The sequence below is a fragment of the Pseudorasbora parva genome, chromosome 10, assembly GCF_024679245.1.
Source record: "Pseudorasbora parva isolate DD20220531a chromosome 10, ASM2467924v1, whole genome shotgun sequence".
NCBI lineage: Eukaryota > Metazoa > Chordata > Actinopteri > Cypriniformes > Gobionidae > Pseudorasbora > Pseudorasbora parva.
The window spans coordinates 24,050,715-24,063,803 of NC_090181.1; the positions used below are offsets into that span (position 1 = coordinate 24,050,715).

Sequence of the window (13,089 nt, forward strand, 5' to 3'; positions counted from 1 at the left end):
TGAAGAGCAACCACTTCATCATGTGCAGGAGTGGGGCTCAGTGGCTCAAACGGGGAACAAGCGAACGGCAGAGGCTTCCGGCTGGGAGGACGCTGAAGAGCAACCACTTCATCATGTGCAGGAGTGGGGCTCAGTGGCTCAAACGGGGAACAAGCGAACGGCAGAGGCTTCCGGCTGGGAGGACGCTGAAGAGCAACCACTTCATCATGTGCAGGAGTGGGGCTCAGTGGCTCAAACGGGGAACAAGTGAACGGCAGAGGCTTCCGGCTGGGAGGACGCTGAAGAGTATCCACTTCATCATGTGCAGGAGTGGGGCTCGGAGGAAGCCTTTTGGGATGTCGCACTTGCGATGAAGAGTGTCGGATGGAAAACATTTCATCAGGTGCTGGAGTGGGGCGTGGAGGAACCACCACAGGAAGCATCTGGGATGAAGAGCGTTGGAGGGAAACAACTTCATTGGAACATGAAGGAACCACCAACAGTTTGGGGGGATCCACTTGAAGCTCACTTCCTCCCTCCATCAACTTTTCCAGACTGTGCACCTCTATTTTTTTCTGATGTACACATCCTCTCTGTGTTATTTCATCCTCATCATTGTGACTGCCTCCCTTACTGATCTTCACCTCTCTTTCCTCCTCTCTCTCTCCAAGCGGGCAATTCTTACACTGTAAAAAAAAAATGTTGGTTTTTGTTGGTTTAACTTAAAAAAGTAAGTAACCTGGTTGCCTTAATTTTGAGTTTATTGAAATTAAAAATTTGAGTTGATACAGTGAAGGAAATTTGTTTAATAAATAGAAACTCAAAATATTATTGTATCTGAACCATATACAAAATGTGATAAATCATGAAAATAGCATTTGGCATGTTTCACTGCGTCATTAGAAGAAAAAAAAACAAAATTACCCAATATGCTTACAAAATCTTTTAATAATATTTTAATAAAGGTTGTCGAATCTCAAAAAAATGTTCATTGTATTAACTCAAAATTAAGGCAACCAGGTAACTTTTTTTCTAAATAATTTTTTTACAGTGTAGGTACCTTGCGGCGTCTCTTCCTGTAATTGGCAGTGCTGTTGAAGGCCTCACGCTCCTCTGGAAGTTTCCCTACTGCTGCTGATTCTTGCTCCACACACTGCTGTAGTGCATCCCTTCTTCGCAAGAAGTGAGCAAAACAATCAAACAGTTGTCTTAATAAACTGCTAACCAGCGCCATTATGGACACTGAATGGTGAGAGATAATTCAATACTTGTCGTCGATATCTGCAAAGTCTCGAAAGTCTTTCGCTCTATTCATTCAAAACGCACTAACTGCAAACCAGAGTCAGATCTGCAATTTACAGCTGCCAGAACGGAATCTCCACTATGATGTCACAGTGAGCTCAAACACTCGCAAATACACCCTGTTTGTATTTTTTTAAAACTTTTTATCCATGTTTGTAGTTCTAATGCCAAACGTCTAATTCCAACGTGCAATGGATTGTGGACTAGAATTCACTATACTATCTCAATTACAATTAAGTACAAATTAACTGTATTTATTTGTGTTGTAGGCACTAAAACAGTCCAGTATATAATAGTCAAACAAATTTTTATGTTGAAATAACAAAAAGATTTCTGTGGCCCCTGCCTGGCCACCCCAATAAAAAAAATCCTGGCTCCGCCACTGTGTGACAGCAATGTCTCGTGATATAAAAGTAGTGCGCAAAACAAAAAAAAACCTCTTTCCTCCTCTATTTCTCCTTTCTTCTTCCCGTTTCTGTTTTTTGCTACTCTGAGCGGTATACAAATCTTGGTATTTGGGGCACTTTTTGTGTTTCTTTGCCTCTTCTTGACGGATCGCTTCCTGTTCTCCTGAGTTATAAGTCGCTTTGGATAAAAGCGCCTGCTAAATGCATAAATGTAAATGTAAATGTAAAACAGAAAAACATCGCAAGATAAAGTAGAACGTCAGAACAGTGACGGTGAAGGTGAAAAGGAATCACCACCATGTATGGGTAGGTTGTGATACAGTAGGCTAGCAGCAGTAGCTATAGTTATGATAGTCTATCAAAATAATTAACTCCTTTTAAAGTTAACAACAAGCTCCCAGTAGTTAGCTAGCCATCCACCACACTAGAGCTGTGGAACATAATAATTTTTATGTATGGCAACGTTGATACAAAAAATTCTGCATAGGCTACATGTAATTAAATAGGCCTTATCATACATGTTTCCTACGATAATCTTAAGAACATTTTGAGACGTCATGAATATTAACTAAAATGTGTTTTTAACATACTATCTCTGTATTTTAAAAAAAAAATATATATATATTAAAAGCACATTTTAGTTCCTATTCATGGTGTCTTTAAGTACCTGGAAGTGCACTTTTTTTTCACTTATATTTGTGTATTTTATTTAACAGACCTATAGATTTGGATGTTTTTAAATACCATTTATTCCCGTAAAATAAAAGGCTTTGTAATTAAAAAGATTGATTCGATGACAAATGCATATTTAACAGTCTTGTTGCCACCTGGTGGGGTAAAAGGGGTGGGACCATAACTTTTAACGATTAATTATGCAGTTCCAATGGATGAAGGGCCCCTCAAGAGGTAAAAGCCCAGGGGCCCCTTATAGACTTGATGTGGCCCTGGTTGTAGGTCTATCTAATTGAGGTCTTTCCTGGTTCGGTTGAAACACGCCCCATAATTACAGCCCAATGGAGCAGTTTCAGACTCATATTCTGACTAGAATTTAATATGGATTTGTATATCTGTGTTTTTTACTCTCATAGTAACTCTCATATAAAACACCCCATTGACATGCATTATATAACAGAGTTAAAAATCTTCATTTGTGTTCTACTGAAGAAACAAACAGATCTACCTCTTGGATGCCCTGGAGGTAAGCAGATAAACATCAAATTTAAATGAAAAATATCTGCATCTCTTGTGCTGTATCAAGCCTGTATAATATTCATCATTACTCAATTAATGCACGACGCAGATTAACTGCACAACATTTGTGTAAACCTCCAATACAAATATAAAGTAATTATCCCATCACAAATAAATCTTTCAATTAAGTGACTGTGTATAGTAGCCTATTATATGCACCTTCACAACATTATAATATTATTTTCAAATAAACTTTATATTATAATTATCATTTTCAATTATTATTGTCCCTGGTTTAGTAATGAAGTCTTGTAATGAAGTAGCAGTGGCTGGGACAGATTTTAAGTATCACCTCAAGATGCAATCTAATCCTGTTAACATGAAATAAGCCTGCTCCCGAGCAGTTTTAAACGTACAGACCTGTTGCTATGACAGCAAGTCCAGGATGAGCTTTGAAGAAGCAAACAATCCGAGATCATGCCAAATCGTCAACAATCAAATCCAGCTAACTGAGTTAGCAATGTACGAAGAACGGACCCCAGGAGTCGTCAGCATATAGTTATATTGATACACAAATAATACTGTGTAACGTTATGTGTATTCATGTTCAGACACAGTACATTCGCCTTGTTTCCACACACACTGTGGAAGGATATGTCTGAAGGGTTTGTCAGGTGTACATTCACGTTGTTGTAACTGCATAAACCTACGATTGCTAGTCAAAGCGGTTTATTTAGGAGGGGTTTTTTTTGTCTCCGTGTGGTCCTGTTCAGTATCGCAGCTTGATATATATATAGTGCCAAAGTATTGGGACAGCTCGTTAAATCATTGAATTCAGGTGTTTCAATCACTTCCATGGCCACAGGTGTAAAATACATTCCTCACTACTAAATATTCTCCAGTCAACTGTTAGTGGTTTTATAACAAAGTTGAAGCAATTGGAACAGCAACTTAGCCACAAAGTGGTAGGCCACATAAAATCACAGTGGGGTGAGCGCATGCTGAGGAGCACAGCACGCAGAACTCGCCAACTTTCTGCAGAGTCTATAGCTCCAGACCTCCAAAAGCTATGTCTGTCCTTCAGATAAGCTTAAGAACAGTGCATAGAGAGCTTCATGGAATGGGTTTCCATGGCAGAGCAGCAGCATTCAGGCCTTACATCACCAAGTGCAATCCAGAGCATTGGATGCAGTGGTGTCAAGCATGCCGCCACTGGACTCTAGAGCAGTGGAGATGTGTTCTCTAGTGACCAGTCACGCCTCTCTGCCTGGCAATCCGATGGACGAGTCTAGGTTTTGCATGTGCCAGGATAACCTGACTGTATTTTGTGGCCAAGTGTAAAGTCTGATGGAGGGAGGATGGTGTGGGTTGTTTTTCTGGGGTTGGGCTTGGGCTTGGCCCCTTATTCCAGTGAAAGGAACCCATAATGCTTTAGCATACCAAGAAAGACATCATATTCCAACATGACTGCTCAGCAGTGTTTTCTGCCCTCACAGTATGATAGCGCCCTCTACTTGCATGAAAGAGAAAAGTGTGTGTGTGGACACAAATGTGTATAATGACATTTGTATGACATAGGTATTACAAGGAGAGGGTGAAATATGGGGACATTCAAATCATACAGGGGATAGAAAATACGGTTTGTACCGAGTTTGTGTGTGTGTGTGTGTGTGTGTGTGTGTGTGTGTGTGTGTGTGTGTGTGTGTGTGTGTGTGTGTGTGTGTGTGTGTGTGTGAGCCTGTTTATGTGGTTTATGAGGACACAAATTTGTATAACTACATGGGTATTACACTGGTATTACACTATAAATGTGGTTTATGAGGACATATCAAATGTCCTCATAATTCAAATGGCCTTAAAAACATACTAAATTATGTTTTTTTAAGAAAGTAAAAATGCAGAATGTTTCCTGTGATGGGTAGGTTTAGAGGCAGGGGCAGTGTAAGGGGATAGAAAATACGGTTTGTTACGAATAAAAACCATTACGCCTATGGAGAGTCCCTGTAAACCACATAGACCAACGTGTGTGTGTGTGTGTGTGTGTGTGTGTGTGTGTGTGTGTGTGTGTGTGTGTGCGCAGAAAGTTTGTCTTATAGTTTTGCACTTTATTTTGGTATTTTATATCATGTTGTGGTTGGAATAAATAAAGAGCACACTATTTTGTCTGATGTTAACCACAAAAAAAACTCATCAACATCATTAACATTATTTAATTCACATAAAGTTCACTTTTAATAAGCTGTTGTTTATGTTCATTTTTTATGTAACAGTTTATGTGAGTGTTGTTACACACTATCACCACTAGAGAGCATGTGTTCACTGGAGTTAACTGAACACAGCCCAAATAAGGTCAAAAGGTCTCTGGTTCATTTAGTTAATTTAGTTAATTTATGGAAAAATCAAGCTAAGGTTTGCCAGTGGTTCTCTCCTCTGTTTAATGTCAGGGGAAATGTCCAGTCTTAATCAAATCTTTCAATTATTTGCTCACGCTGTAGAGTGTACGATCTGGCAGTGTTGGCAAGAGTTCTGGGCTTAATATTCATAACACGCCCGATTCCTGACTTTTTGTTTTGTTTTGTTTGGCATCTGTTAGTGGCAGCTGAAGGCTGTGTGCCATGCATGACATACAAAAAAATATTTGCGATTTGGCCAATTCTTTAGGGTGCACAGCAAAAAAGAACAATATGATCAAATTTGGGTTTATTTAGTTTTAGTTTTGTTTTTCATTTAAACAGTTTGAGCTTGGCTGAGCTGAACAGCTGGAACTGGTAAACAATAAAAAATATTGACAAAATAGTTTTATTCTATCTGGATAAAGAATGACTTTGTGTTTATATCTTAGATGTTCAAATACATGTACACTACTGTTCAAAATGTGGGTTCTGTAAGATTTTTTGTAAGAATCACCCTTATGGTCACTAAAGTTGCATTTATTGTGAGTAAAAAATACAATAAAACAGTAATATGGTGAAATATTACTAAAATGTAACAATAACTTATTTTTTGGGAATTTTAAAATTAAACAGATTGACAAATCTGAATTTTCAGCATCATTACTCCAGTCTTCAGTGTCACATGATTCAGAAATCCGTCAAATATTCTGATTTGGTGCACGGAAAACATTTATTATTATTATTATTATTATTATTATTATTATTATTATTATTATTATTATTATTATTATTATTATTATTATTATTATCATCATCAGTGTTTAAAACATTTGTGCTGCTTAATACATTTTTTCAGTATTCTTTGAATAGAGAGTTCAAAAGAACAGCACTTATTTAAAAAGGAGATCTTCTATAACATTATAAATGTCTTTACTGTCATTTCTGATCAGTTAAATGCCTCCTTTTCTCCATTTTTTCTTACCAACCCCAAACTGTTGAAAGGTACGCTGTCAGAAAACACAAGCTGTCATTGGGGCAGTACCCTTTGTACCTAAGCAGGGCATATTAGTACCTCAAATGTATATATTGTGTTACATATTAGTATCTTTTTAAAGGGTCCTGTCCAGGCAGCTTTTGTACCATTCTTTCTGAGTGTAATGTATGGACTTTAACAGAATCTAATATTGAGATGTTGAGGTCAAAAGTACCACCAGTAATTGTCATCAATGTTTTGTTAATACACCACCATGTATTTTTTTTTTTTTTTTCAGGTGCAATTGTAGTCTTCCATATCAAGGGAAACTTTTATTAAAAAACATTTAAAACATTTTTGCTCTAGAAAAGCGCAATATCAAAAGTTTTTAATCTTTTCAACAACAAACATTTCAATTTATATTACAAAAAATGTTAGAAATTCCAAAAAAGTTTGGAAAAACTCAAGTTGCTGTGCACTAAATTGTTGGGTAGTGGAAGAGAAAATGTATATTCTGGAAAATCTAATCCTATCCAATGACTAATGTTGAACAACAAACTGTAGTAGCATCCTCTAAATCATTCATTATGAAAAGAGGGAAAAAAAGAACAACAACAAAAAAAACATTAATAAATGTGAGTCTATCAATGTGCTCTATACAGTCTAAAATCTGAGGCTGAGCTTTCACCCTGCCTGTCATTTTAATAGCACGGACAATTGGCCAGACGTCCCTCGTGGGGGCGGGGCAGAGGACACACCCGGTGAGTTTATTGGTGGAGTTATTGAGCACCAGCTCAAGGGTCAATCTCCATGGGAATGATTGTGAGGATGACATCCTCGTTGCCACGTCGAACCACTGTGCGTAAACTGGTGTCCTTTCTGATGGCCACGCTCACATCCGTTGCCGAAGTGATGCGCTGACCATTGACGGAAATAATAACGTCGTGTTCCTTAAGTCCACCTCTGCAGAAGAGACAAGAAAAGAGGGAATACACATTTGAGAAGGAGGACAATAGGGCTAGAAAATTTATTTTGATGTAGGTTCCTTCATCTTAAGATAATTTACATCACAAAGACTGAAACCTCCCCAGTACAAATATTGCTGGATTTCCCAGAATTACTCCAAAATAGCTTCCAATATCAACGCTGAAGGCTGTACGTAATGTATTTTTACAGTTGTTGTAGAACAAAACATCCACATTAAAAGCGTAATGGCTCTATTCAGATCTTATCACTTCAAATGGCTTTTAAACCATATTTCAGATACTCCTACGTCTATGTTAGGTCAAACTAACACCGAGATTGTATTCACGTGGGTAACCACCCAGGTTATATACTAGACTTCACAAGTACTTCCTGTTTGTTGGACTGCAAGTGTGACATTTGGTGATCATCTGTTATCCAATTGTGAATCATAACCGTAGTGATGTCGCACAGAAAGGAAAGAAGCAGTTGTTTATGTGTCTGGGTGCCATCTGAGCTTGTTCTTAACATGTCCAAGCTTTCGGGAAAACTAAAAATGACCTGGATCAGGATGTGGTGGGCAGTGGATTTTGACTGTGGTTGTGGAATTATATCAAAACAGTGTTTCATGCACAAAGAATTTCATCACATGAACCTGCAAACCATATATTTGCCTTTGAGTGTGTGTTTGCTTTTGTTTTTTTTAACAGGGATGTATTGAAGACAAGATGCACTAAAAATGCTTAAGGATATGATGTGGCAGTGACAGGCCCTGAGTCACAAGTTGGGTGACTAACTGGAAGTTTTTAGTCATATTTAAAGGGATTGTTCATATGGAAATAATTGTCAGCATTTATTCCCCCTCAAGTTGTTCCATTATTTTTCCCCCTTTTTCCCCTTGTCCATACAATTAAAGTCAATGTGGATGAAACATAACTTGCTTGGTGTTCCACGAAAAATAAATAAAGTCATACAAGTTTGGAACAATCGCAACTAAGTTTTCATTTTTAGGTGAACTATCCCTTTTATTTATATTAATTCAGGATGCCTCTCTCGCTCTTTACGCACATAAAGGTTTAAAAACAGAAGAGGTTTTTGTGAGTCAATAAACATGTTGGGCTGAAATGATGAACATCATCAGGTTTTCATGTGTTTTGATGGGGCTCTAACATTAATTTAAAACATGTGGAGACAAATGGAGCCAAATACAATATCCCTTCAAGCATGACGGCAGAGAGCATGTGGCCAGTAAAAACAGAAAACGAGTGCTGCCAAACGAGTTGACCTGCGCTCTTGACCTGCTTGGCATTATGGAACTTCGAGTTTAGGTGACTCACGCTGCAGCTGGGGTTTTGGAGATGACCTCAATCACATAGGCTCCTGATGTGACGTCAGGGAAGTCTTGCAGTCGACCTTTCAGCTCTTTGGACAGTCTGTGAGAGGGAATTAACAGATTTACATCTGATCTGTTGCCATCAAAGAAACAAAGAGGTGAAATATTTTCTGTCCCTACGCACAATATGGTACTAAATCACACTAAGTATAAAAACGGAGATCTCACAGGATTACATAATCATGTAAAATCTTCCATAAGGTCATGACAATAACCTTATTAATGTAGGTATTCGTTAATTTGATGCACAGCCGTGGTTATGTACTCACGCAGGAGTGAGGGTCATCATACGAACACCAATGTATCTTTTCTTGGTCACTCCTCGACCTGTAAAACAGCCAGATGAACAAACTAATTTAGCAGGGCTATACTAAAAGACAGCAAAGAACAGAACACACAGCTTCTCTATGACATGTATCAGTTCTGGATATGCATGTCCTGTGTCGCACCTCTGGCCAGTCTGTCATATGACTCAGCAAGAAACTGCCGTATCTTGTCTGACGGGATAGCGAAGGAGATCCCGGCCGTCACCTTTAGTGTGTTGATCCCAATCACTTCACCATCCTATAGGAAAAAGAATGATCCGATGTGTGCATGATTATCCTGCTGTTGACACATTTTAAAGGAATAGTTCACCCAAAAACTACAATTCTGTCGTCATTTATTCACCCTCAAGTTGTTCCAAACCTGTATGAATTTCTTTTTTTCTGCAGAACAAATATCGGTAACCTTTGACTTCCATATTAAGGGGGAAAAAAGTTAATGGGATCCATCAACTGAATTAGTTCCCCATATTCTTCAAAATATCTTATTTTGTGTTTAGCAGCATAAAGAAATTCATGCAAGTTTGGAACAACTTTTTTTTTTTGGGTGTGAACTATCCCTTTAAAGGGTTACTTCAGCGATTAGCATATGGCTTTGTATTAGTAGAAACCCTGGAGTATATTTGAATGATTGTGCTTCCCCCCTCATCCCCCTGAGACAAGATATTTATGCATTTTATTTCTGGAAAAATTCCTCCCATGACGCAAATATCGTCAATTTGCGCCATCGGAGGAATTGTTGGCCAGAGGCTAAAGACTACAGCCAGCAGAGGGAGCTGTTTCCGCATGTTTTCAACTCGCGCATGGGGGATGGAAGATCGCACTCACAGCACTCAGCTCGCAGCTGCAGCCTCAGGCATTCATGGAAACGGTGGTCAGCAGAGCAAATTAAGTCTTTCTACTTCTCAAACTAATTCCTATGAAAGTTTAGCTTTCAAAGGCATTAACTGAAAACGCGCCAGACTGAACATGCGCTGTGAATCTATGCCGCGGACGCGTTTACCTCAGCTCTCATCACGAACTCATCATGGCTGTCAATATATCTGACTCCTGCAGCGTTTTGTGGGCTGTGAGACTCCCTAAGCGGCTAAATCACATATTGAACAGACAGGTTCAGTTTATAATTGTAGTGTCTGTTCTCTAACTAAACTGATTTTATGAAAATGAACACGGTCGCGGTAGGAAAGTGAAAGTGATTCAGTAATCTAGTAGCGGTGGCTTTGCGAGTGGCCTCATAGGGCAGCGAAGCAGTCTGGGAATTGTAGTCTTTCATCCCCATGAGACAAAAATAAATTGTGTTTTCTCAGTCTAGAAAGCAGCAAATTAAAAAATAATTTTACAGTTCTACTACAATAATGATCCAGTTTAAATACAGAGTCATCTTCCCAGCGCTGAAGTACTCCTTTAAGTTTAAAAAACTTGCCCCTGGAAACCAATCAAAAACATGCCACTCATATTATATTAGATACTTACATAAGATACTAAAATAAAATAATTTGTGATAATTTTAACTCAAAACAGTATTGTTATTTTAACCACAACTATTAAAAATGATTTTCAGTAATTCAAATCTAGCTGCAAATCTATTTAAATCTAAGATTACATGAAAACGTAATAATGACTAATAATTTGTAATTTAAAAATACCGGATATTATACATATTTAATATGATATATACTGGGTCTCACTGAGGTACCATTACTGTAACACCAGACACATTCATGAAAATAGGTCCTGATTATTACCACACAGTCATGCTCTGTGCAAATATATAGTGTATATTCATGTTCATATGGGATATTATTGGACATTTTTTGGAATGAGGAAATGCTCACCAGATTGACTAATGGTCCTCCTGAGTTACCATACTGTAAAAGAGACATTTCATGTGTTAGGACATGCTCGGGTTATATGCGTGCATATAATGTGTGTGCCTCATGGTAAGACCATCAGATGGAGAGACAGTCAGAAAAATAATAAAATAAGTAATAAATGACTTCAAATAATAAAAATAAAAATTTGCAGTTAGAAAGAGCGCAATGATTCACTCACATTAATGATGGCATCAGTCTGAATGTAATCCATATCTGAGTTTCGTAGACCCAACTCTTTCCCGCCTCTCTGCGTGGTGCTTACTATCCCTGTGGTAACCGTATTCTGGAGGGAAAATGGGCTGCCGATGGCAACCACGAATTCTCCTGGTCTGAGGTCAGCCGATCGGCCGAGCAGAAGCACCGGAAGCTTACTCTGTTGGTCAGAAAGAGAGAGAGAGAGAGAAAAAAAACTGTTACGTTGGAAATGCAGCTTTTATTTCAGTATCTGCCTATAAGACAGGAATAGTCCAAACTTTCACAGTCTTAAAGCCTGAAAAAGTTTATAAAAGAACTTTAATTGATATTCTATAGTGGCCACACAACGCAGCTGTTTTTGACATTCTAGCAGCTTTATGACACTGCAAAGTCAGTCATGGGATAAATTGTCGTATGGGCGTTCCATAATTCTACCCTTCAATTTCCTGAACTGCCCAAAACTGGTATACAAACAGTCCTATTCTAACACCTCTGTGCGTCCACTATCAAGTGTCTGCTAAACAGGAGTTTGGATTTGAAATTCAGACCTCTGAAACCTTATCGCTAGGCAACTTTATGACATCATGGAAAATAGGCACTTAGGACAGGACAGGACAAATCAGAATGGCGTTTTGCCCTTCCTGTGGGGAATCATTCACGGAATCTCTCCTCCCAACACAGGGGCTTGATTAGGACGATCATCGTGACAACAGAATATGCATGTTTAGTCATTGCACTGGTGTCTAGTTTGTTTACTGACAGTAAAAATAGAGTCAGAGAGTAGATAACAGACACACTGAGCTTGCGTTAGCGATGTGAGATGTCTTTACTAAAAAAGCATCACTGAAGGGTTAATGAGGGAAATGTTCAGTATTAGATTGATTAGAAGTCGTGTAATGTCTGTCTTAGCTCATGGGGAGGTCACACTGCACTTTTCGTTCCATTGACTTCCAGTCAAACACATGCGAATGCATCAGACCGAAAACACAAGCTCATGCAAAAAGGTTCGCATTTTGCTGCATTCCAAAATTCAAGTTTGGTGAACTCTGAGCTGATCATTTGCATCACGTGATGACATGTGACCAGTATAAGATCCATATGTCACGACATAACCTCTTGGCTTAAAGGTAAGTTCACTAAAAAATGAAATTTATGAAATTTATTTACTCACCCTTAATGTCGTTCCTTACCCGTAAGACCTCGGTTAATCTTCGAAACACAGTTTAAGATATTTTATATTTTAGTCCCAGAGCATATTCAGTCAATGCCCACTTTACTGTCCATGTCCAGAAAGCTAATAAAAACATCATCAAAGTAGTGCATATGTGACATCAGTTGGTTGTTTAGAATCTCTTGAAGCATCGAAAATACATTTTGGTACAAAAATATCAAAAACTAGAGTCAAACGGTCATGAATCAGTGAATCGATCAATGGCTCAGATTCGTCAATGTCATGTGATTTCAGCAGTTTGGATCACGTGTCAAACTGCTGAAATCAAGTGACATTGGCGATCGATTCACTGATTCATGACCGTTTGACTCTTTATTTGAGGAACACGGAAGAGAAGCCAATGGGGGGTAAAGTCGTAGTTTTTGATATTTTTGGACCAAAATGTATTTTCGCTGCTTCAAGAGATTCTAATCAACCAACTGATGTCACATATGGACTACTTTGATGATGTTTTTATTAGCTTTTTTGACATGGACAGTAATGTGTGCATAGACTGCATTATGCTCTGGGACTCTGTCTTCAACTGTGTTCCGAACATGAACGGAGGTCTTACGGGTGAAGAATGACATTAGCGTGAGTCATTAATTTCATTTTTGGTTAAACTAACCCTTTAATTAAAAGAACAGTATTTCTGCTGTTAAGTCAAGTAGATTGTATTTTTTTAATTCGTATAGTGCTATTTTTATATATGGAATTAATGTTTATAAATAAAAAAAAATACATTCAGAGAGTGACATCTTATCACAAACTTTGCAGTGCAAAGAAATATTGCATGCTCAAAGTCTAGTGTGGCCGTGGCTCAAGGCCTGATTTAAATATTACAGGAAGATATTTTCCAATATTACCGCTATATCCTACCCTAAAA

The 13,089-nt window shown here is 38.2% G+C and overlaps 1 protein-coding gene across 1 annotated transcript in view; it reads right to left on the minus strand.

The window, feature by feature from the left end:
• Positions 1 to 6,618: 6,618 nt before the first annotated feature.
• The window catches only part of htra1a (HtrA serine peptidase 1a), a 28,627-nt gene continuing 22,156 nt past the window's right edge, over positions 6,619 to 13,089 (minus strand). The window contains exons 4-9 of the mRNA XM_067455614.1: positions 10,977 to 11,171; positions 10,760 to 10,792; positions 9,051 to 9,165; positions 8,871 to 8,928; positions 8,546 to 8,641; positions 6,619 to 7,208 (exon numbers count right to left, since the gene is read on the minus strand). Coding sequence (XP_067311715.1) covers positions 7,040 to 7,208; positions 8,546 to 8,641; positions 8,871 to 8,928; positions 9,051 to 9,165; positions 10,760 to 10,792; positions 10,977 to 11,171 — 666 coding nt within the window. The 3' untranslated portion in view covers positions 6,619 to 7,039. The remainder of the gene's footprint in view (positions 7,209 to 8,545; positions 8,642 to 8,870; positions 8,929 to 9,050; positions 9,166 to 10,759; positions 10,793 to 10,976; positions 11,172 to 13,089) is intronic.